The 21,507-nt window shown below is 35.4% G+C and overlaps 1 protein-coding gene across 1 annotated transcript; it reads right to left on the bottom strand.

Moving 5' to 3' along the window:
• Positions 1–9,578: 9,578 nt before the first annotated feature.
• LOC133822309 (uncharacterized) lies at positions 9,579–13,118 on the bottom strand. The gene is made up of 6 exons (XM_062254586.1): positions 12,901–13,118; positions 12,674–12,810; positions 11,747–12,099; positions 11,440–11,536; positions 10,936–11,217; positions 9,579–10,842 (listed from the first exon to the last, which is right to left on the bottom strand). Exons 1-6 carry the CDS (start codon positions 13,040–13,042, stop codon positions 9,850–9,852), a joined length of 2,004 nt encoding a protein of 667 aa, XP_062110570.1. The 5' UTR covers positions 13,043–13,118; the 3' UTR covers positions 9,579–9,849.
• Between the last annotated feature and the right edge of the window lie 8,389 nt (positions 13,119–21,507).

The following is a 21,507-nucleotide window of genomic DNA, read 5'->3' as shown; positions in this document are numbered from 1 at the left end:
GCTTGAGGGCGCTAGCCCTAGTTATCATTTGTGAAATTTTATGTGATATGAGTTAATATGTTAGTATGTTGAATACTTGATTATACTGGATGTTTATATGGTTGAGAATATGTGATGCAATATGAGATATTGATTTGTCTGTTGGTTGCTTATGCTCTGTTGCTGCATTTTCTTGCTGGGCCTTGGCTCACGGGTGCTACGTGCTGCAGGTAAAGGCAAAAGGCAAGCTGGACCAATCCTGAGATGGGGAGCTGCGGGGTTGAATGTGCATAGCCAGCTGTTCGATCCCTATGGTCGAGGAGTGAATCAGGACAAGGATTGCCTAACTGTCTGTTTTGCCTTAATATGGCTTGATATTGTATTTAAACTTTATGTCTTTTGTAAACGGTCATTAAACTTAATATTTTTGGGATCCCGTGTAAACAGGAAATGTTTCTTAGTGAAAATGTGGCTTTTGAGACCAAAACGTTTTAACCCTAGTTCCTTTATAATTTCAATAGCACGTTTTTAATTAAACGACTTGATTAGCAAGTCCAGCACTTTATAAACACACAGTGTAACGGTCTTGGCTATCCAGGGCGTTACAAAAACTCATTACTGCATGTATATAATTTACGATGATGATTATGATAATCATCCAGATCTTATAGCCCTAAACAAATGAGTGACATATGTGTAAGTCACTAGTGTGGGTTCCGCACCCTTCACAAATGAGTGACCGAGTCACTAGCTTAAACCAGATGAGTGATTGATGAGCGAGTCACTAATGTAAACCAAATGAGTGACCATGGAGTCACTAGTGTGGGTTCCGTACCCTTAGCCATGTGACGATGCAGTCACCTGTTCCTTCTGGCCCTAGCTCTGAGTGACTAGTCATGGAACTAGACAAGCTCTTTTAGTTTTCATCGAACTTGGGGTTGGTCAAGCATTAATGCTCATGATGAGTCATTCAATGTTTATATCGATTAGATCTAATCTTTTTGGCTCTGCGTTCATGATGCTTATGCAAGTCCTAACTCATAGGTCAATAGCATACGACCAGTGCTTAGTACTACTGTCGAACTTGATTAGTAAGTCACAGCTTCTCAGTCAGTTCTGACACCATTGCCGATTCTGACTAATAAGTCAGTGCCATTCACAAGTAAGCAAAATTTGCTAAGCATTTGATATGCAATCAATGTCCATTTTTAAACATTCAACATGCCTCATGAATAATCATGCATGTCACATATGGGGTGCAGTTTTCTTAACTCTGGTTCGAGCGAGAAATAGTAAAAGAATGACCCTTGAGAACGATCGACCTTTTGATTCCTTAGCGGTTACCTAGTCATAACCAATTATAACCCCCATCAATGAAAATCAACAATAAAAGGGTCTTGACCTAAACCTCACTCCCGGGACCCTGAATTGTACCCAAACGGTGAGTAGATTCGATCCCGAGCCTTAGGAATTGAAACCCCGAGACAAAATCCCTCAAAAGTGCCTAAAAAAAGAATATGGAAAAGCAGGGTAGCGTTGTAGCGCTACCCCCTAGTGCCCCAGCGCTATTGGCAGAGTGGAATCACTCCCTGGCTAGCGCTGTAGCACCCAGTGATGGGCGCTGTAGAGCTACAACCAGGGTTTTCAACCCTGGTTTTCCCATCCTTCGACATCACCAATTCCAACCTGAAAAACCAGCTTCCAAACCTCATTTAAAGTACCAAATTAACCCAAAAACCATCTACACATGTCCTAGGCATCATAACCCAAGTAACCCTAGCCAAAATCTCCCATCAATTCCCATTATCCAACCTATAAATCCCAATCGAAATCCAATAGAAAAACAGAGCAAACCAGAGTTTTAATGGCTAGAAATGTATCTCAAGCTCAGTTTAGAACCCTCTTTAATGGTGGAACACAATCCTAAGCCCTCAAAGTCCGCTTCCCTAGCTTGAATGCTCAAAAGAAGCTCAAAAATCCAAAGGAAAAAGAGAAGGAAATGATGTACGGGAGAGAAGATCTTGATACTCTATTTTTGGAAAATTCTACAGCCTTCAATGGCTGATATATATCTTAGGGTGAAAAGACTATTTTGCCCCTAGGTCAATTAAAGTCTTCTAAAGGCTCCCAAGGGTAAAACCGTCATTTCCCGCCTATTTCGTTAATCATAATTAACACCCTCAAATTCCAGTTATTCTGAATATTCTCAAATACCAATAAATCATATCCCATTACCCTTTAATTCTCGGTAATGCTCTAATCACCAAATTACCCCGAGACTCACCCCGAGTCCCGAACTTAATCTCGTTATGACCAAACCACTAGCTTGCACTCAAAGATTGTCTCATGCCGAATGGCTCAAACAAATCCACATTATAACGTGGCCTCATCAATGATTCATCAACATGCATGAAAATACACAATTACGCCCTTAACAAGCCAAATTACCAAAATGCCCTATAATGAAATGTGGACCCACATGCATGCGTTTAACATCATATTATAATATAATTCACATAAACATGCACATAATAATTTAATGGCATAATAAATCAATTATGGCTCTCCCGGCCTACTAATCCAACCATTAAACCTCATTAGGGATTTTGGAGCATTACAGAAAGTTAGTCATTAAGCCATCACCAGCAAAAGTTGGAATTGAATCCCCTGGATTTCTTGAACGAATTCAGGGTGACATATGTGGGCCTATTAGCCTACCATGTGGACCATTTAGATATTTGATGGTATTGTTAGATGCATCAACTAGAAGGTCACGTGGTTGTTTATTATCTACTCGTAATGTAGCATTTGTAAGATTGCTTGCTCAAATAATTCAATTTCGAGCACAATTTCCAGACTATGCAATCAAAAGAGTTTGTTTGGATAATGCTGGTGAATTTACAACACAGGCTTTTAATGATTATTGTATGTCAATAAGGATAAAAGTAAAACATCACGTTGCCCATGTACATACACAAAATGGTCTAGCAGAATCATTCATTAAACATCTCTAGTTAATCGTAAGACTATTACTTATGAGAACAAAACTCCCAATTTCAGCTTGAAACAACTAATCAAGAACTTCAACGCACTATATAAACTATTTTGCCTTTTTGTACATAGCGTTTTTATTGGTCTTTTCTGTCAATTTTTTTTGTTATTCTCATTTGTTTATTATTATTATTATTTTTACCAATAATAACTTTTTGTTGTTGCATAAACTTTCAATTATTTATATTTTTGTATATTCTTTCCACAAATTTAAGTTAGTTTATATTTTCTTACTATTCACTTAATGTAAATCATGATGAAAAATATACTTAAGTGTTTTTTTTATTATTTCTTTAATCCTTTTTTTTTATTATTTTTTTAATATTTTGTCCATACTCCATTATATATATATTTATATATATTTTTAATTAACGGACTATGTGCCTAAAGTAGGTAGTAATTGACTAGTACTATAAATAAATTTGTTAATGTATTTATGTATTTTCTTTCTTTTTTATTAAAAAAAACCATTATCTTGTTTTCTTGTTGTCTACAATTTTATTATATTGTTTTTAAAGTAAAAAAAAAAAAAAACCATTGCAAAAAATATTCTTGAAAACAATGAAACGATTACAAAAAATATTCTTGCCTTCTTAAAAAAAATGTATGGTACTCTACTTTTATGCCACCTGTTATAGTGGACATTGCCACCTTTTATGATCAACTATATCTACATTGGAGCCATAAATATTTCGCATTTATCTCTAATTTTTCATTTATTTTTTTATTTATACTATTATATCATATATTTATTTTTCTATAATTATTATATATGTATATTTTTTTGGAGAGGACAATATTTATTCAATGGTTAATTTGACAAAATCCTACAGGTGAGACGGAGACAAAGCCGCACAAATCTTACAAGGAGATGATCAAACAAATGACAAACCAAACCAATTACAATAAGAGAGTACAACCATCAAAGAAAAACAAGAATGTTGCTAAGCATTATTTCCCTATGCTTGCTGGAGGTGGTAAGTTCCAGGTAAATTTCTTGCAAAGCATCAATGCTCAATCATTTGTTGTGAGCTTGGAAACGAAAACATGCACATGTAGGCTATTCCAATTGTCTGGCATACCGTGTGGGCATGCTTTAGCTGCTATCTAGTTTTCAAACTTAGATCCAGTGAGATTCATAGATGACTACTACAAGAGGCAAGCATATGAAGCAACTTATGCAACACCAATCGAACTAATGCCTAGCTCAGATAAGTGGCTACACACAGGTCTGAATTTGATACACCCTCCAACAAAGACAATTTTACCTGGAAGGCCTAAAAAGTCTAGAAACAAAGAGGCAGATGAACCACCACCTGCTACTGCAACAAAGGCTAGAAGAGTTGACCAAGTTAATCACTGCAGCAATTGCAAGCAGACATGCCATTCACGAGTAACATGCAAGAATGCAACTATGGAGGTAAACTTGGTACTGTATTTGTATTCATTTGCAATTAAAATATGTAATTTTCTTAAGTATGATGAGTTATGTTTTTGGTTTAATTACAACGTGAAGGCCAAAAAAAGATAGGAAGACTACCAACAAAGAATCCTACTACTCAAACTATTAAAAGGAAGGAGCAAGCTAAGAGACAGAAACAAAGGAATGGTGGTTCCACATCTCAGAGCAACCAAGAAGCTGCTCTTTAATCTTAAACCCTTTTGATGTAGAAAACTTGTTTTCTTTTTGGTGTAGTGGCCATACAATATAGACATTAGACATACTTTTGACATGTAGATATTGAGTCTAACTTTATCAATATTTTGGAACATCTTGGCCATTATGAATACTTTTGACATGTAGACATTATGCTACTTAACAATATGTCATAATTTTTCTCTGTAAAGTTGAAAATATTAATCAATGAAAAAATGCCATGGTTTGGTGCATCGTTCTATTATACTTAAAAGCAACACTAAATAAACATATTAGTCTCTTACACTATTTCAATGAAGCCAGGATCATTACAAGTAAAATAAACAGGGAATGGTTGAACATTACATAATTTTTTTTCAGCCAATACACAATTACAAATAAAAGAAAACAAAACAATATCATCTCCCTCACATTTCCCTTTACCAACCAAGAATTTACATGCACCCTTCCATCCAAACTTCCATTTATATAGCCGCAATTTTGACATTGAAAAGACTCCACACTAGGTTCAAAGCAAGACTCATATCTATCTTCGTATTCATAATATCTGCTCAGATCACCATCAAACTCATATACTCTTCTTAGCAAACCAGGTATGACCATCTTTTACCTTTCACACATAGGGGATCAATCCATTGGAAATAATTATAAACCCCATTTCACTGTTTACAAATAGTTTTCACGAATTAATTTATTTTCAAGCTAATAATATATAAAAGAAAAAGAAGACAAAAAATATAAACGGGTTCACTTTCATCCTATAGCAAGATTTGAACCGTCACCCTGTATTATCATCGTTCCATGATGTCCTATCCACCCTCTCCACCCCACAATCACAACACTTACGAAAAACTTGAAATACACCTTGTGCCCTAGATCTCGATGACTTCATTTTGAATCCACCTCGATTTTCTGATTTGCCTCAAGACACACTTGGGTCTTTGCCTTTCATCTCCTCTCTCTTCTTCTTCGTCTTTGATGGTTTACAAGAATTTTTGGGTTAATGTCAACAATGGAGATCTCTCGTCCATATGATTTTTAAGGATTTAAAGCTTTATTTTTTTTGCAATTAATATTTAAAAACTTACTTTAAAAATGATGTATCATATGTCTGGGTTTGTACACATATCTAAATTAAACAAGCCATTGACCACGTAAATATTTTTAATACTGTTAGGGGTTGAGTAGTGATAGAGACATTGTTCATGTGAGTTTGAGTATATTAACTGCAAAAAATAAAAATTAAGTATAAAAGTAAAATATCGTGAAAACATTGAATATTTTCAATACTAAAAAACTTATTTGAAAATAAAGTTATTTTCAACTTCTTTCATCTTTTCTCATGTACTACACATTTTGAGATATAAAATTTCATTCGTACAGATATTTCTTTATAATTTTCCATGTATTACCAGTAATCTTAACATTTTGGGATCAATTTGTCACTACTGAATGCTCAGCTATTTCAGAATTAATAGCAACAAAACCTGTCATTACTGTTAACTAGATGTTACTTTTGTCCTAGCTTCTATGTACATATAAGTTTCTTCTTATCTATATGTACACCTTTGACTTGTGATATTTTTTTTCATGGTCTTTCTTAATATTATTCCAATTATGTAAACCAGTTTATAAAATATATTCTCTATATAAATACTACATTGAATATTTTAACGGGCTGCACGTGCCAAAGGCACGTTTATTTCACTAGTATAAATATATAGATTAGTTTATTTACATGAAATAACTTTTTTTTAATATAACACAATAAAAAGAAATTGCTGTGCAGTAAGTAATAAATTTGTCTCCGAAATGAATTAACACAACCCATATAATCATGATATTATATTATATTATATATACGGTTAGTACTAAATATTATTTTCTATTATATACAAATATAAAATCCAACTGAAAATTTAATACTTTATCCATAATAATGTTCGAAATTTTGATACGATGATGTTATAAAAATAAATATTCACATATAGGATAAATATTTATAAATGAATTTTGTATTTACATTTATTTATGAATATATGCAATTTAAATTATGAATTTGTTTACTTTGAAATCGTTCTTTTTTTGTTTACTTCCATGGCAGGTGCCAAATGGTAAACTGAAATAAATATATATATATACTAAATGGGGAGAGGAACCTGAAAAATAATAATATTAAAATATTATATAAATAATATGTAAATGTTATGTAAATGTAGATATGAATTAATTGGAGTTTGTGCATAGCTATTATAAATATATGTATAAATGAGCTGATGAAAGATGTTTTTATGAGTTTTAGCTAAATATTATAGAGAAAGTGTATTACAAAAGATATCACCAAAACATACATTTTTATAATTTACCTCAAATTTTTACATCATACCATACAACTGCTTCTCTATTTTTTTTCTACATTATTTATATATTATATTTTTTAAAATATTTTATTCATTTTAAGAAATAAAATAATTAAATATAATAGTATCATACTCATATATAAATACAAAAGTTTATAAAAAAAATAATGATAAATAGTATTTCACTACATATAGAGAAATACTATTTATTTAGGTAAAAAAATATAACTTTACATTATCTATTGAAAGACTACTTAACAATTTTTTCTCTATATTATAAAGAATAATATATTTTAGCTTATTTATTGGGAGTGTTCTTAATAGCTAAAGGATTAAAATTTGACTTAACTTTTAGGATAATTAAATATTAATTAATATATTTAATTAGACAGTTATTTGAATTCTAATTTTGTATATAACAAGTACTTTTTTATAATAAAAATCTGAAAAAGAAATACATTGCCTTGCAATTAATTATAAATGAGTTTATGACGTGTACTACTTAGTTTTGTTAACGTGTTATGACTTAATTGGAACATTGTTTTCAGGGAGAAAAGGATTTTTTGATGTCCTTATTTATTAATCAATAAATGTAAAAAGTCTTTTAATATGCTGTTGGGTAACCATTAAAAAATCAGTTTTTCGTTTAATTAATTAAAAATTTGACAATTAAATATGAAATAGTGTTTGATTGATAACTCTATTTTTATTTTTTATTTTTTTAAATTTTAAACAAAATTTATTAAATTCTGAAAATAGAAAATTTTCACTTTCAAATTTTTTTTAAATTGTTTTCAACTTTTAGTTTTGTTTCTTCTCTTCTTCAAATTACCACCTCATTTTATATTGCTAAACAAAACATAAAAATAAAAGTTATCAAACGCATTTATTATTTTTTATTTTTAAAAACAAAAAACAAAAATAGTTATCAAACATATTTTTATTTTTTAAAAATAAAAAATAAAAATAAAAATAATATTTCCATTTTTGTGTTTAAAAAATTCAAAAACAAAAATTTTACCAAACACAACCTAAGTGTTTATACTTTTTTTTTCCTGTGTTTTGTCCTATTATTTGTTTGAACTCTATGTTTTGATAAATTATTTTTTGGACCTTATGTTTTATAAAATAGAACTTTAAACTCAATTTTGATAAAAAAAAAATTGAATATAACAATACAGTTTTTAAATAGAATGATTTTATTTTTGTTCTGAATTGTTAGTTTGGTAAATTATTTGTGATTTTAGTTGAGAAAACATTGACTAAAATCGAGTTTAGGGTTCTATTTTAACTATAAATCCATAACTTAAAGCAGCATTTAATTAAAGGATGGTTTTTTTTTATTAGGAATATTGGGATTTTTTTTTATGTAATATTCTATGTAGGGACTACTTGTATTAGAGCAAAAGTTGAGGAGGAGATAGAATGTGAATGTGAATGTGAGTGTTGCTGGAATCACTCCATACTATTTTGAGATTTTTGGGTGCGAAAAAGGGTCAGAAGTGACCCCACTTTGAATGGCCTAGCACATTTCATTGGTTTTGAGTGGCTTTGACATTATCAACAACAATCCGAATTAGAGCACCAAACTCTAAAAAAAGATATCTTTTCTTTTCACCCAAAAAAATATTGTTATAAAAAAAAAATGGTATCTTTGTATTATATGTAAGGGTGTGGAAAAACATATATACTAAATACTCCTCTGAACTAGGAAAGCTTCCTATACATTTCCCATCCTTAGTTTGATTTTGTGTAGAAGAAAAAGGTGGGGTTTGAAAAGTATATACATAAATTCAAAAAAATAAAAATAAAAAAGGGTTTAATTTTTACCAAAACCATAAAAAAAGGGTTAATGGGAATGGTTGCTTGCTCCCGAAGTGTACAACCTCTTTCTGAAGAAGTAAACCAAAAAGGACCCAAATAAATAAATGAAGACTCGTAGCCAATCTAAATTGTAATAACACCAAATGATTGAAATTTGGGATAGGCCTTGGGCCACAAGAAACATACACACATTAGAAATGACATGTATCTTTTTGTACCCATTTGATTGGCCAATTCTAGTTTATTTTAAAAATGAAACTTTTTATTTTAATACAAGGAAAGCCCTTGTCTTTGTTACAACCCAGGAATATACTAAACTTTCAACGAGGAAAGAAAAAAAAAAATTCTTTGGCATTGCAATGAGTGGACGATATGAAATATCCTTGGAATCCTTCAAAACTTGAACTTTCTTTTGTATAACTTCTTGCAAAAGCAAATGTTTCTAAGGCAAAACTTGGCAGCAACGTAAGTTACATGATTGTGCCCAAAAGCAAAATCAATACCAGTACCAAAATTACAAGTCACAGTAGAAAAGAAAGAGAGAAAAAAAGGTGCAAATTAACTCAACCATAAATACACAACACAACCTATAAAGATGTCATTATTATTGGAGAACCCAACTCATTGATTGCAAGGTGAGCGAACTTGGGTGTGATCAAGCCATCTCATACCCAACATGATGCAATAAAGTACTCGGCAAATCCAAATTAATTTTAAAAGATATGAATTGGGATAAATTGACATAAACGCATTTCAAGTCTCCACTGAATACCAGAAAATAGCAAACAGTTCATACCATGCTCTCTGTAGCTAAACTAATCAACTGGTTTATAACGCCTTAAAACAAAGTAACGGCAAGGCCGAAGATGCACTTTTAAATACCAACTAGCTGTAGTCATTTAAGGAAAATGATCAGAAATTAAGCAAAATCTGCAAAATGTCGAATGGGCATTAAGAGTGGGGGAGGACAAATTAAGGTTAGTTCCTGGACTTCTTTTTTTTGGACTTGGATTTAGGTTGGTCTGATGTTGAAGAGGCTGCTTTTGAGGTGGTTGCTTGATTTGATTTTGAATTGGAAGTACTGGAGGCGGCACCCGAAGAGCCACCTTCATTTTTATCTCTAGTTACAGCACCCTGAGAACCTCTTATCTGAGCTGCTCTCTTATCCTTTCTCTTTGGTCTGTAGCTTGACCTCTCTCTCTTAGGAAGCCACCTTTCAGGATCTGGAAGAGGTCCTGGATTTGCAGGGTCAAACCCTTTAGGATACTTTGGCTTTCTCTTTCTCTTTTTCTTTGCCTTTGCTTTCTTCCCCTCGTCAAACGCTTCAGTGGCCTTGTCATGAGAAGCAATCTCAACATGTTTAGCCCCAGATGTCTTTTCCAAACTATCCACATTGACTCCCTTCAATCCTGGTAATGGTTTAAGCTTTTTCTCATATGCTTCTGCTTTGCTAACATCCACACGAGCAACAGTACTTACCAGCCCAACCAATGCTTCAACACTTCCATGGCTTTTCACAAGCTCCTCGTACAGACTTGCAGCATCCTTTTCTCGACCATGTCTGAGCATGAAGGAAGCAGTCTCTTGCATGATGACATTAAGCTTGTTGTCATCGTTCATGGAATTTGACCACCATTTGATTGCAGCATCAAGCACAGCAGCTGCACCATCAACATCTCCTGCACGCTCTTTGAGAGAAACGATGGTGGCAACAGTGGCAGGCATGTGCTGGATATCGGGTATACTGGCGAGGGACTCAGCAGCAACCTGATGATGATTGGCAGCAGCAGCAACTTGTGCCCTTGCTAAGATAACAATCTTGGACTTTTCTGGGAACTTCTCAGCAAACTGCCCCAAGATTTCTTCAGCTTTCACGGCTTTATTTTCTCTGACCAGAACTGCAGCCTGGAGTAGTACTGGCGTTACAGAATGAGGAAACATCTCTGAAATTGTAGCAACAAGCTCTCGAGCCTAAAAAAATTTACCGCCAAAGTGTCAGCAAGATAAGGAAGAGCAGATAAGATAAACTATAAATGGTAAGCTATGATGAACAAGGAGACCAACCTGATCCAGCCGATTTGCATGAAGAAGTAAAAGTATCCGATTTGCATATATTGCTTCCCTTTGCTTCGGCGACAACTTTAAATCAAGACCACGGGCAAGCTGAAAGTTTTGTATATCCTTCTCTTTCAGCCTATCAAATTTCCTTAGACCATCAGAAACATCTTTTGGACCTCTTACCGCAATTAGGTTGTTCACAGCCACTGCAAGTGATGACTCATCAGCTAGATCTCGTTTAAATATGTCTGTGTATGCTTCAGCAGCCTCTTGTTTATTCCCAAGGAGCTGTTAAAATGTACAAAACAAGCATTAAATTAAAAGGTATTTGCAATTTCTCAATCAACAAGGTGAAAGATAAAGAAACTAATTAACAGGAAAATATCATCTCAAGAGCACATGTTTTCCAGATCTGTTCCTTTAATCTTTTCCTGTAATTGTTTCCCTGTCATTGTTCTGAAATAAATAAATAAAACAAAAGCCTTGCTAACTCAAGTGTTACAAAATTACCTGTTTAACATAGGCCAACTGAACAGCTATCGGTGCCAACTCAATTTCTATCTCATCATCAGGCAAATTGTCCTCCATTAATGTTTCTTGACCAATTCTAACAAAAGGCAAGCGAGTTTTTTTCCATGAGTTTATTTCAACATTTTCATATTGCAAAAGTTGTTTGGGTACTAATTATGAATGAGAAAAGAAAATGACAGCTATAATACAACTTCAAAAGATGAAAACCAAAAAGAAAATACTTGGTAGAAATCATTCGATTCCATAAGTAGAATTAGAGCTTGTTTGCATCAATTTAACAAATTACCTTCTGGCTGACAACAGGAGGTGTTCAGCATCTGCATACTTGTTTCTGTCAATTAATGAGCAAGCAGTGTTAAATGCCAATTCAAAGCTGCTAGTCGCTTTAACCCGTAGTGCCTCCAACATTCCTTGTACTTCTGAAGCCCTTCCAGCAGCAACCAAGCTAGCCACAGAATTTATCTCCAAAGAATCAATCTTGGACTTCTGAAGCTTTTGATAGATCTCAATACAGGCATCCAATTTTTCTAAACGGTATAGTATCTGAGATTCTAAAAGCATGGTTGCAGGATCTCGCTCTTGATTTTTCAGGGAGCCCAGAGCTTCATCTAACTTGTTTTGTCTGTACAAGCAGTATGCCTATTCGGGGATAAAAGAAGTAAAACATCAACAAGACACCAATACATTTGTTTTTAAAGTACTGTTCATCGCCAAAGATGCATTTGACAATACTTAAAACATCTAGGTCAGAAAGTAGCCAACTAAAATCTTCATCTGAGTTTACACAATGATCATTTGACCAAATGCACTAATGGTTCAAATGAAGAGAGGAAAATACCAAATCAAGTTTAAAGGAAAAGCAAAATTTATAAAATATATGACAACAAAATTCAATCCAAGCTAACAAAATCATCAACACGGTGCCAATTTAAACAACCTTGCCTTCTATCATTTTATTTTGTTATACATTCAAGTTATCAGAAGCATGCATATCAATCAGTAAAATATGAGCTATGTAACAAAGAGCAAACATACGATTTAGTTTAAAAATTCAGTACAAAAGATTGTCATTGTCATTAAAATGCTCCAAGTACATAATTGAAGATTTTCATAACACAATCTACTTCAAGTGCATGATTATTGCCATACATACTAATATACACAGAGGTCGCGAATAATGGGGAAAAATAATAATCTCAAATTACCAACCAACCTTGAAGAAGTTGAAATCAACAGTTGATTTCTTGTAAGTCTCAATGGCGGAAAGAGCCCCCTCTATATTATCAGCCTTGATCAAAGCCACAACCTTGCATCTAATCGCGTCTTCGTCCCCAGGGACAATTGACAGAACTGTCAAGGAGAAAAAGAAACAAAATTATTCAAAACAACAATTCAGAAGATACAAATGAATAAGAAGCAAGAACGAGATAAAGTTTCGACCTTGATCTGCGACTTTGACAGCTTGTTCAAATTCGGATCTCTGAATGTGCTTGTTGAGAGAAGCAAAGAGATCTTCAATAGGAGGTGGCGGCTGCGATGCCGCCTGTGGGGGTTTCGCTTTGTCTTTAGGCTTCGGAGCCATGGCTTTGTTTCACACTTTCTTGCTTTCCAAACAGAAGCTAGAAAATCCAACTCCAAGAATACAAGGCAGGTTTCAGCCGTCCTTCTGCACTGAAGTGGTATCCGCTTAGGTAATCGGGTCAGCGGGTCAATCATGTACCCATACTATTTGGGCCAAATAAATATGGGCCTAATTAATAGAAAAAATTATATACAGTACCCGTTTTTAATTAAGTGCTTTCATTTATACCCACAATTTTAAACTTTTATTAAAATGCCCACTATTTCATATGATATACCTATTATACCCTCTAAAACAGAACCTATTAAGTTTCTTCAACACTTATATACATATATATGCTATACTATTTCATATTTTCATATGATATACCTATTATATGTATATGAAATATATATAATACATACTACAACAATACTTAGAACTTTGTGCTCAAATAAATGTAATTTAGGAAGTCTCATAATAATAATAAGTAAAATTTAACTAAATATATTTAGTTTCTAATTTTAGTTAACTACTCCTAAAAGTGAGTAGTTCTCAACTTTTCTCTAATTAATAGACGTACCCGGCCCATCAACTTTGAAAGCGGACTTGGTAAGTCTAACAGTATGTTTGGTAGTAGGAGAGATGGATAAATGGACAGACAAAATAACATATGTAAATACCATAATTACTATGGAGTAATTCTCAAAACTTATCATATGTTTACAATATATTATTAATAGCCTACATCTGCAACCACCACTTAAACAAATTTGATAGTTATTATTCAGTTGTAATGATAATTAGTTGTCTAGGTGTAAAGTGGCTATATAAACCAGTTATTTATTTAATTTGAAAGATTGATTCTGATCGTTATAAAAAAGAAGGTAACTTCGAATCCTAATTATAATCATGAAAGAGGATCACTTCAAATTTTACGTTATAAAACTAGCTTGAACCTAAGCTAAAAATAGTCCAAGATTTATAACTTGGTTACTTGGGAGGCATATGGGTGTTGGATATAACCATACCACGAGCTTGGAGAAAATCTATACATCTTTTAAAAGAGTTGATTTGAACTTTTGGTAAAAAGTTAAAGTGCGGAGATAACCAAATACCAAAAGGCACAATATTACAAATTTTTTGTACAACATAATTTTAAGTAATATTTTAAGCCTATTATGCTTCTATGAATAAATGAGTATGCATTTTGAGTAGTTATAAACTTATCATACTTATATGTTTAAATAAGTATGCAAAGTGATTGTGAGAATTAACGAAATAAGTAGACGTACTTGAAAGTTTAATTAACACAATTGAACTTTGAAAAATTCAAGTTAGTATAAAAGAGAAATTTGGAAATAAAAACGAACTAGTACAATAACTCAGATTATCAAGTATTATTCCAAATTAAACTTAACCAACTAACATAAAAAAATCAAAGTTATAAAATCATACTCCTAACCAGGTACAAGGCTTGAACACTAATAGGTAACTATTAAGCAAACACTTAAACCTGGCTGAACCAGGCTTGAACTGAGTGGATAAAATCATCTCGGGAGCATCCTTAGAAAAGAAGACAACCTTGAGCTATGATCGAGGATAACTTCAAATTCTGCTCGCTATTAGTTTAGAAGATAACCTCAAAATCTAATCATTATTAGAAAAGAGGACAACTTCTAAACTTTGAATGATCACCATAAAGGACAACCTACAATTTTGGTCGCCTATTAATTTAAGGAACAACCTTTAATGGCCTGTTTGCCCATAATGAGTACTAATCTTGCTCATATTGATGGAAAACAAGACTATTTTTGAACCCGTTTGCCAATTTGCATGTAGCTAAAATGAAAAGGAAAAGAAAATCAAGATTTTGCAAACCATGAAAAGAAGTCTCGCGATATTGTGTTCACATATCATAGCTTGTTTGTAACGCCCTGGTTAGCCAAGACCGTTACACTGTGTATTTTAAATAGTGTTAGGCTCGCTATTTGGCACAAACGTGTAACTAAACGTGATTAACGATTTATGGTTCAAAATTTCGGTCAAAAGGAATAGTTATTTCGTGAAAATGTTAAGTTGTACATGGGATCTCATAATAAACGTTTACAAAGTTGTTTATAGTTCCAAAAAGGTAATTACAATTCAAAAGTTATAACCTACCGACCTATGTAGCAAAAATAGGGTTTAACCCTAGTTCCTCTGAGAAACCTTGGCTGTGATGGTCAAGCGGCTGCATATGTACACATTGCCACTGAAGCTCTCCAACTCATGGCTGGTCCAGCTTCCCTTTCCCCTTACCTGCACCACATAGCACCCGTGAGCCAAGGCTCAGCAAGAAAACTTAAACATGCTCATAAGAAGTTAATAATACGTTACCAAATCATAATAAGCATGCCTAGCAGTAATAACCTTACTCATGCATGCATATCATTCATATAAGTGACTACAACGTCATATGGGGCCAGCTTCCCGAATCAAATGATTAATGAATCATACCGGACCCATTGTCCAAAGTACATGATTAATAAATCATATTGGGGCTCTGTAACGACCCAAATTCGCTAATAAGGCTTAAGGGCCTTGATTAGCGTGCCAGGAGGGCATGATGGGATTTATGTGTGACTTTAATGAGTAAAATGCATGGTTATGATTTAAAGCATGTTATATGACTATTTGACTATTTGAGATGCATGACTATGTGTATTAGTATGCATGTAGGCCCTGATTGTGTTAGAAGGGCATAATTGTAATTTTGGCCATTTTGGGCATAACTGTATCGTTATGTGATAATCGTATTATGTGATTTGTACCACGTGAGTGTGGTGATATTATTGTGATGCACGTGCCAAGACGGTCCTAGAGAGGAAGTTAACTCCAAAAAATCACAACGGGATTTTATACCCGGCTCGGGAGGAGCCTAGGGGTACTTTGGGGAAATTTTATGAGTTGGGTTGTGAGTTTGTGGTTAATGGTTATTGGTGATTAGGTAACCTGAGTAACCATTAGTTACTGCTTTGAGTAACAAGTTTTAGATGGATAATGGTAGAATTGAAATAGAAGTGAAAGGACTAAAGTACCCTTGGAGGTTTAGTAAGGAAATGATTATTAGAAGGGGTAAAATGGTCATTTGGCAGGGGGTTTAGACAAATTTGAGCTGTGTTATAGGGGTGCACGGTTTAGGCTTGGTCATTGTTGGTTTTGATAAAATTTGAAGAGAAGAAAAGAAAACTAGAAGAAGAAGAAGAAGAAGAGTAGAAGTGGCTGAAGTGGGAGTTTAGGAGGAGAATCAAAGGAGCTTGGGGTGAATTCTCCACTTGAGGTAAGAAGTTTTATGCAAATTTAGGGCTTGTTTCTGTTTTGATTTGAGAAAATTAAAGCATGAGTTAAGTTTTTAGGTTTTGTTTGAGTTGCTGAAATTAGAGATCAAATGGGTGGATTTTGAGTGTGATTGTGTTATTGAGCTGGGTTATGATGTTTATGGGTTGTTGAATGGTCTATTTGGAGTTTTGAGTTGGTTTTGGGGTTTAGGTATTTGTTTGGGATGATTTAGAGGGGTATTGGCTCGGTGAAATGCAGAGGAAAAACCCAGAATTTCTGGGTTAGCGAAGGAGCGCCGCGGCCCTGTTCTTGGGCGCCGCGGCGCGAGGCTGATTCTTGGCAAGGGAGGCTCTCTGACTTGCTGGGCGCCGCGGCCCTCTAGGGCAGCGCCGCGGCGCTAGGCCATTTTCAGAGCACAAGATTTTGCAATTTTGAGCCTTTGCTCCGGGGGTTCGGGGGATGTCTTCGGTGTATTGTTTTAGGGATTTGGGAGTTATGAGAGTATGGGATTGGCCCCGGAAAGTGGTTTTGGATTGGCTAGCCTTAATGAGTGTTTTATATGTGTTGTGACTAGGATTTTGGAGAGGCTCGTGCTAGAGGACCGTGCTTGTGACCGTGGTGCATCGGAAAGCTCGGGATACAGGTAAGAAAACTGTAGCACCTGTAGGACAGGGCATGGACCCATAATGTTAATGTAGGGCACGACCCTAAGTTGTATTACATATTATGGTATAGTTTTGATTGAATTGTTATATGTTTTAATGTTAATTGAATTGTACTATATGTGATTATAGTAGAGAGAACAGCAAAGGTGCCGAGAACGGCAAATGAGCCGAGAACGGCAAAGGGAGCCGAGAACGGCAGCGGGGCCGGAAGTAACACTTAGCACGTGGAATGCTTATAGTCAGGGTGGGACCCCAATGGATACATGGGATATCCTTACGGTGAGGACCGAGATACTAGACCGGGGTAACGCTTCTGGAACGGCATGGCCGTGTTTGTTTAGTCTGATGGACTACTTGGTTATCTGTGGATTATCTGATAAGTTGATTATATAATATGCATATGATATGTGTTGTTTGAGTTTTCTTGTTGGGCTTCGGCTCACGGGTGCTCTGTGTTGCAGGTAAGGGCAAGGATAGGTCAACCAACCATGAGTACGGAGAGCATGAAGCGGCGCGTACATGTTTGGCCTGCCCGACTGCTTTGGTTGGGGGTTTATTTGAGAAATGGCTGTAATAATCTGTGATTTTAATAATTAATCGATTGTAAACTTATTTTAAGTTGTAAATAGTTTTCAAACCTTATTTTGGGATCCCAAATGTTAAATACAAGAAGTTTTCAATGAAACAACGCATTTTAAAGATTACAGCCTTATCTTTTGCTTAACCACACTTTTGTTTTAAAAACCTCGGTTAGCGAGTTATTGCACATTTTTCGTTTTAAAACTCAATTAGTAACGGCTCTAAGGAAGTAGGGCGTTACAGGCTCAACGCCCTAGGATATGGGACTAATAAGTCACCCCGAGGCCCATTGCCCTATCCTTTGTATAACCAACCTTGGAGCTAGCCCAGCATACCTGGCGCTTAATTTTCCACGACCATTGGGTCAGGCAAGTGTATGATGTGCTCCTGATTAGGTCTAGCCTTATCGACCAGTGCTCAGTGCGCTATCGCTTCCCTTGAATTATAAGTCAATGCTTTTTGACCAGCACTCAGCGCTATTGTCGTCCTTGACTCATAAGTCAAGCCTTTCTCAAATAGATAATGCAGACAAACATTCATTATATAATAAATATCTAGATACATAACTTTCAGCATGCTTAATCAATCAGCCACATGCATAATCATAATCATGTACATTTACAGGGGCCCAAGCCCTAATTAAATCTATATTCAACATTCGGGACAAGCCCTAATCATGTACATCACGTATTGGGTGCATTTTTCTTACCTCAGGTTTGAGTGTAATGTAAAATAAGAATGACCCTCGAGCACGATCCTGAATCCGAGACCCTAGCAGTAAGCTAGTCATAACCAAATATAGAATCCCATCAATAACGAGTGAAAAAAGGCTTCCGGACCAAGTCCTAGCCTTCGAGACCTCGAATTCTACTAAACCGGGTAGTAGGAGCAATCCCGAGCCCTTAGGTTTGAGTTCCCATCACTCAAAACCTAACTTGGCTAAAATTGACTATGCGGGCCACGACTTGCCCCTGGGGGTTGTGGCGCGCCTCTAATCTGAGGCCTCCCTTGCCTTTGCCCAGGGACATTCTCTGTGACTTGACCTTGAGGGTCGCAGCACGCCTACTCTAAAAAGAGCCCCTGTGCCTTGGGTTCACATGGGTCCCGGCGCCCCAAGAATAGGGTCGTGGTGTGACCCCACGAACCCAGAATTTCCCTTGTTTTCCTCAGCCAAAAATCACCCCAATCAATACCCAAAACCAGAATTAAATCCCATAACAACATCAACACTAAACCAGCAACAAAGCCCAAGCTCAAACTCACTTAAAACCCCACCAAAAACTCAATTCAATACCTTGAACCTCAAGCTCAAGAACACCCAAAAACCAAAATAGAATTCAATTAAAAATAGAGTTTACAACCTTACCTTAGCTGTGAATTACACCTATTAGCTGCAGCTAATCAATCCTAAACCTTAAGCTTTCAATTTCCAAGCCTTGAATTCACTTAGTTTTTCCTCAAAATCAAACCAAGCAAGTGAGTGAGAGTGGAGAGAACAATCGAGAGAGAGAGAGAGAGGTATAAGTGAGTGATGTTCTGTTTCTTTTGGGGTTTCCTTAAGCTGAAGGAGATAGTGTCTAAGTCACTAATCTTTACACACAAAGACCTAAATGCCCTGTAACGACTCCAAATTCGCTAATGAGGCTTAAGGGCCTTGATTAGTGTGCCTGGATGGCATTATTGGGTTAAATGTGATTTGAATGATTTTATTGATTTAAATGAATAATTATATGATTAATAACTCTTGTATGATTATATTGGTATTAATGTGATATGTATATATGGTAATTGTGAGAACCACATTATTATGTGGGTACGTTTGCAGAGCACGACTCGAGGCGATCCTAGGGCTAGTTAGCGGGGGGAAAAGTCACAACAGAGCTTAACAGCTGACTTTGGATAAGTCAGGGGTATTTTAGGTATCGGGTAGTTTTTTAGACTATCGGGTTATGAAAATAAATATATGGAGATATATTTGAGGTTAGGAAGTCTAGGCGGGAATATTGGGGGATTTTACCGTTTTGCCCTCGGGGACGTTTCCAGCACCCCGAGCCTCGGGATTGACTTAATGGGATAAGATTAGACTGAGGCTTAAGGAAAATAGTAGACAAAAACTAAACCGAACTTTATTTTCAGCCTTTCTTCTCTATTCTCTCTCAAGGAAAACACAAGGAAATTCACTGAAAACTTAGGGGAATTTAGCTGGGAACTCAGGGGAATTCAGGAGTGATTTAGAGGCTTAGCTCAAGAATCAATCAAGAACTCAATCAGGAATAAGAATTAAGGAGGAAAGCTTGGGAATTAGCTTGGAGAAGTGGTTCAGCAGAAGAGGTGATAAAAGCTTAGGCTCGGGAACGGATTGTGCTTGAGGAGCGTTGCTCGTAATCAGTAACCGCAAAGACTAAAGGTAAGAAAACTGCACCTGGTTGAATATATGTAATGGGACTAAGGGTTCCCTATTGTGTATGCTTGAAAAGATGGTATTATGCCATGCAAGCTAATTAGTGAACCGACGACCTAAGGGTGCCAAGGGTTACACTAGCGCACAAGGCGCGACTTGGCCACTGGTAGCCGAGGACAACTTAATATGCACTGAGCTCGGTTTAAGCGGGTTGGAGTTAGTGGGATAAACAGAGGGTGCGGCCTAAGTTGTCGGCCCTGATTATTATGTGATATAAATGCTATAAGTGTTTGATTGCATCCATGATTATGAATTTATACTGAATGATTAATGTGGTTTATATGATGAGAGTTCATGCTTAGTGAGTTTGTTATCTGTCATTACTGTTTGTGTTGCACATATTTTCTTGCTGGGCCTTGGCTCACGGGTGCTACGTGGTGCAGGTAAAGGCAAGGATAAATTTGATCAGCCTTGATATGGAGAGCTCTGCAAGCGGAATGTACATGGGTAGCTGCTCAACCGCCACGATTGAGGTTTAGGCAGACGCGAGATCCAAAGATTGTCCATTTTGCCTTAGTACGGCTAACAGTTGTTTGTATTAATTTGAAAGTCGGTAATCCAACTTTTAAACTCCGTTTCTTTTGGGATCCTGTGTATATAACTGTTTAATTATATAAAATGAAACTTTTGAGACCAAAACCTTTTTAACCCTAGCTCATACATGTTTAGTGACACGTTTTTAAATTAATGACTCGATTAGCAAGTCTTGCACCTTTATAAGTACACAGTGTAGCGGTCTTGGCTATCCAGGGCGTTACATGCCCCTAGATCAAATCTCTCTCTCAAAGCCCTCTTAAGGGCAAAATAGTCTTTTACCACGTTTCCCGTTAATCATAATTAACGTCTCACAATTCCCATTACTCCAATATCCTCTAATAGTTACCAAATAATTTCCCATTACCCGGTCAATCCCGGTAATGTACTAAATTTCCAAATTACCCCTAGGCTCGCCCCGAGCCGGACATTTGACCCCGTTATGACTAAATCGCTAACTTTTTACCTAGGACTGCCTCGTGCTGAATAACTAAAATATATCCACATAATAATGTGGTCTCAACCCATAAACACACAAATATACAAATATGCCATCAACGGGCCAAAATTACTAACATACCCTTCTAATAAGAAACGAGCCCACATGCATGCAAATACAGTCATATAATAATACAACTCACATAATCATGCATATTGTCACATAATAATACAATAAACCACTTATTGCCCTCCTGACCTCCTAATCAAGGCACTAGGCCACATTAGGGAATTTGGGACGTTACATTGTTCGACTATGTTTATATACATGAAGCAAACAAAGTGATTTTGTTAGCCTGGTGTCGATAAATGAATTATGCTAATAAGTGATCAAGGACTGAGACTCCTCAATCACTTGGGGGGCATATAGGGTATAAGAAACACACAAAAAAGAATTTTTTTACAAATTTTTCCAAAATGGTGTTTTT

The sequence above is a fragment of the Humulus lupulus genome, chromosome 3 (genome assembly GCF_963169125.1).
Source record: "Humulus lupulus chromosome 3, drHumLupu1.1, whole genome shotgun sequence".
In the NCBI taxonomy this organism is placed as follows: Eukaryota; Viridiplantae; Streptophyta; class Magnoliopsida; order Rosales; family Cannabaceae; genus Humulus; species Humulus lupulus.
Note: the sequence above shows the minus strand (reverse complement) of the source record. Positions and strands in the feature narration are given on the sequence as shown.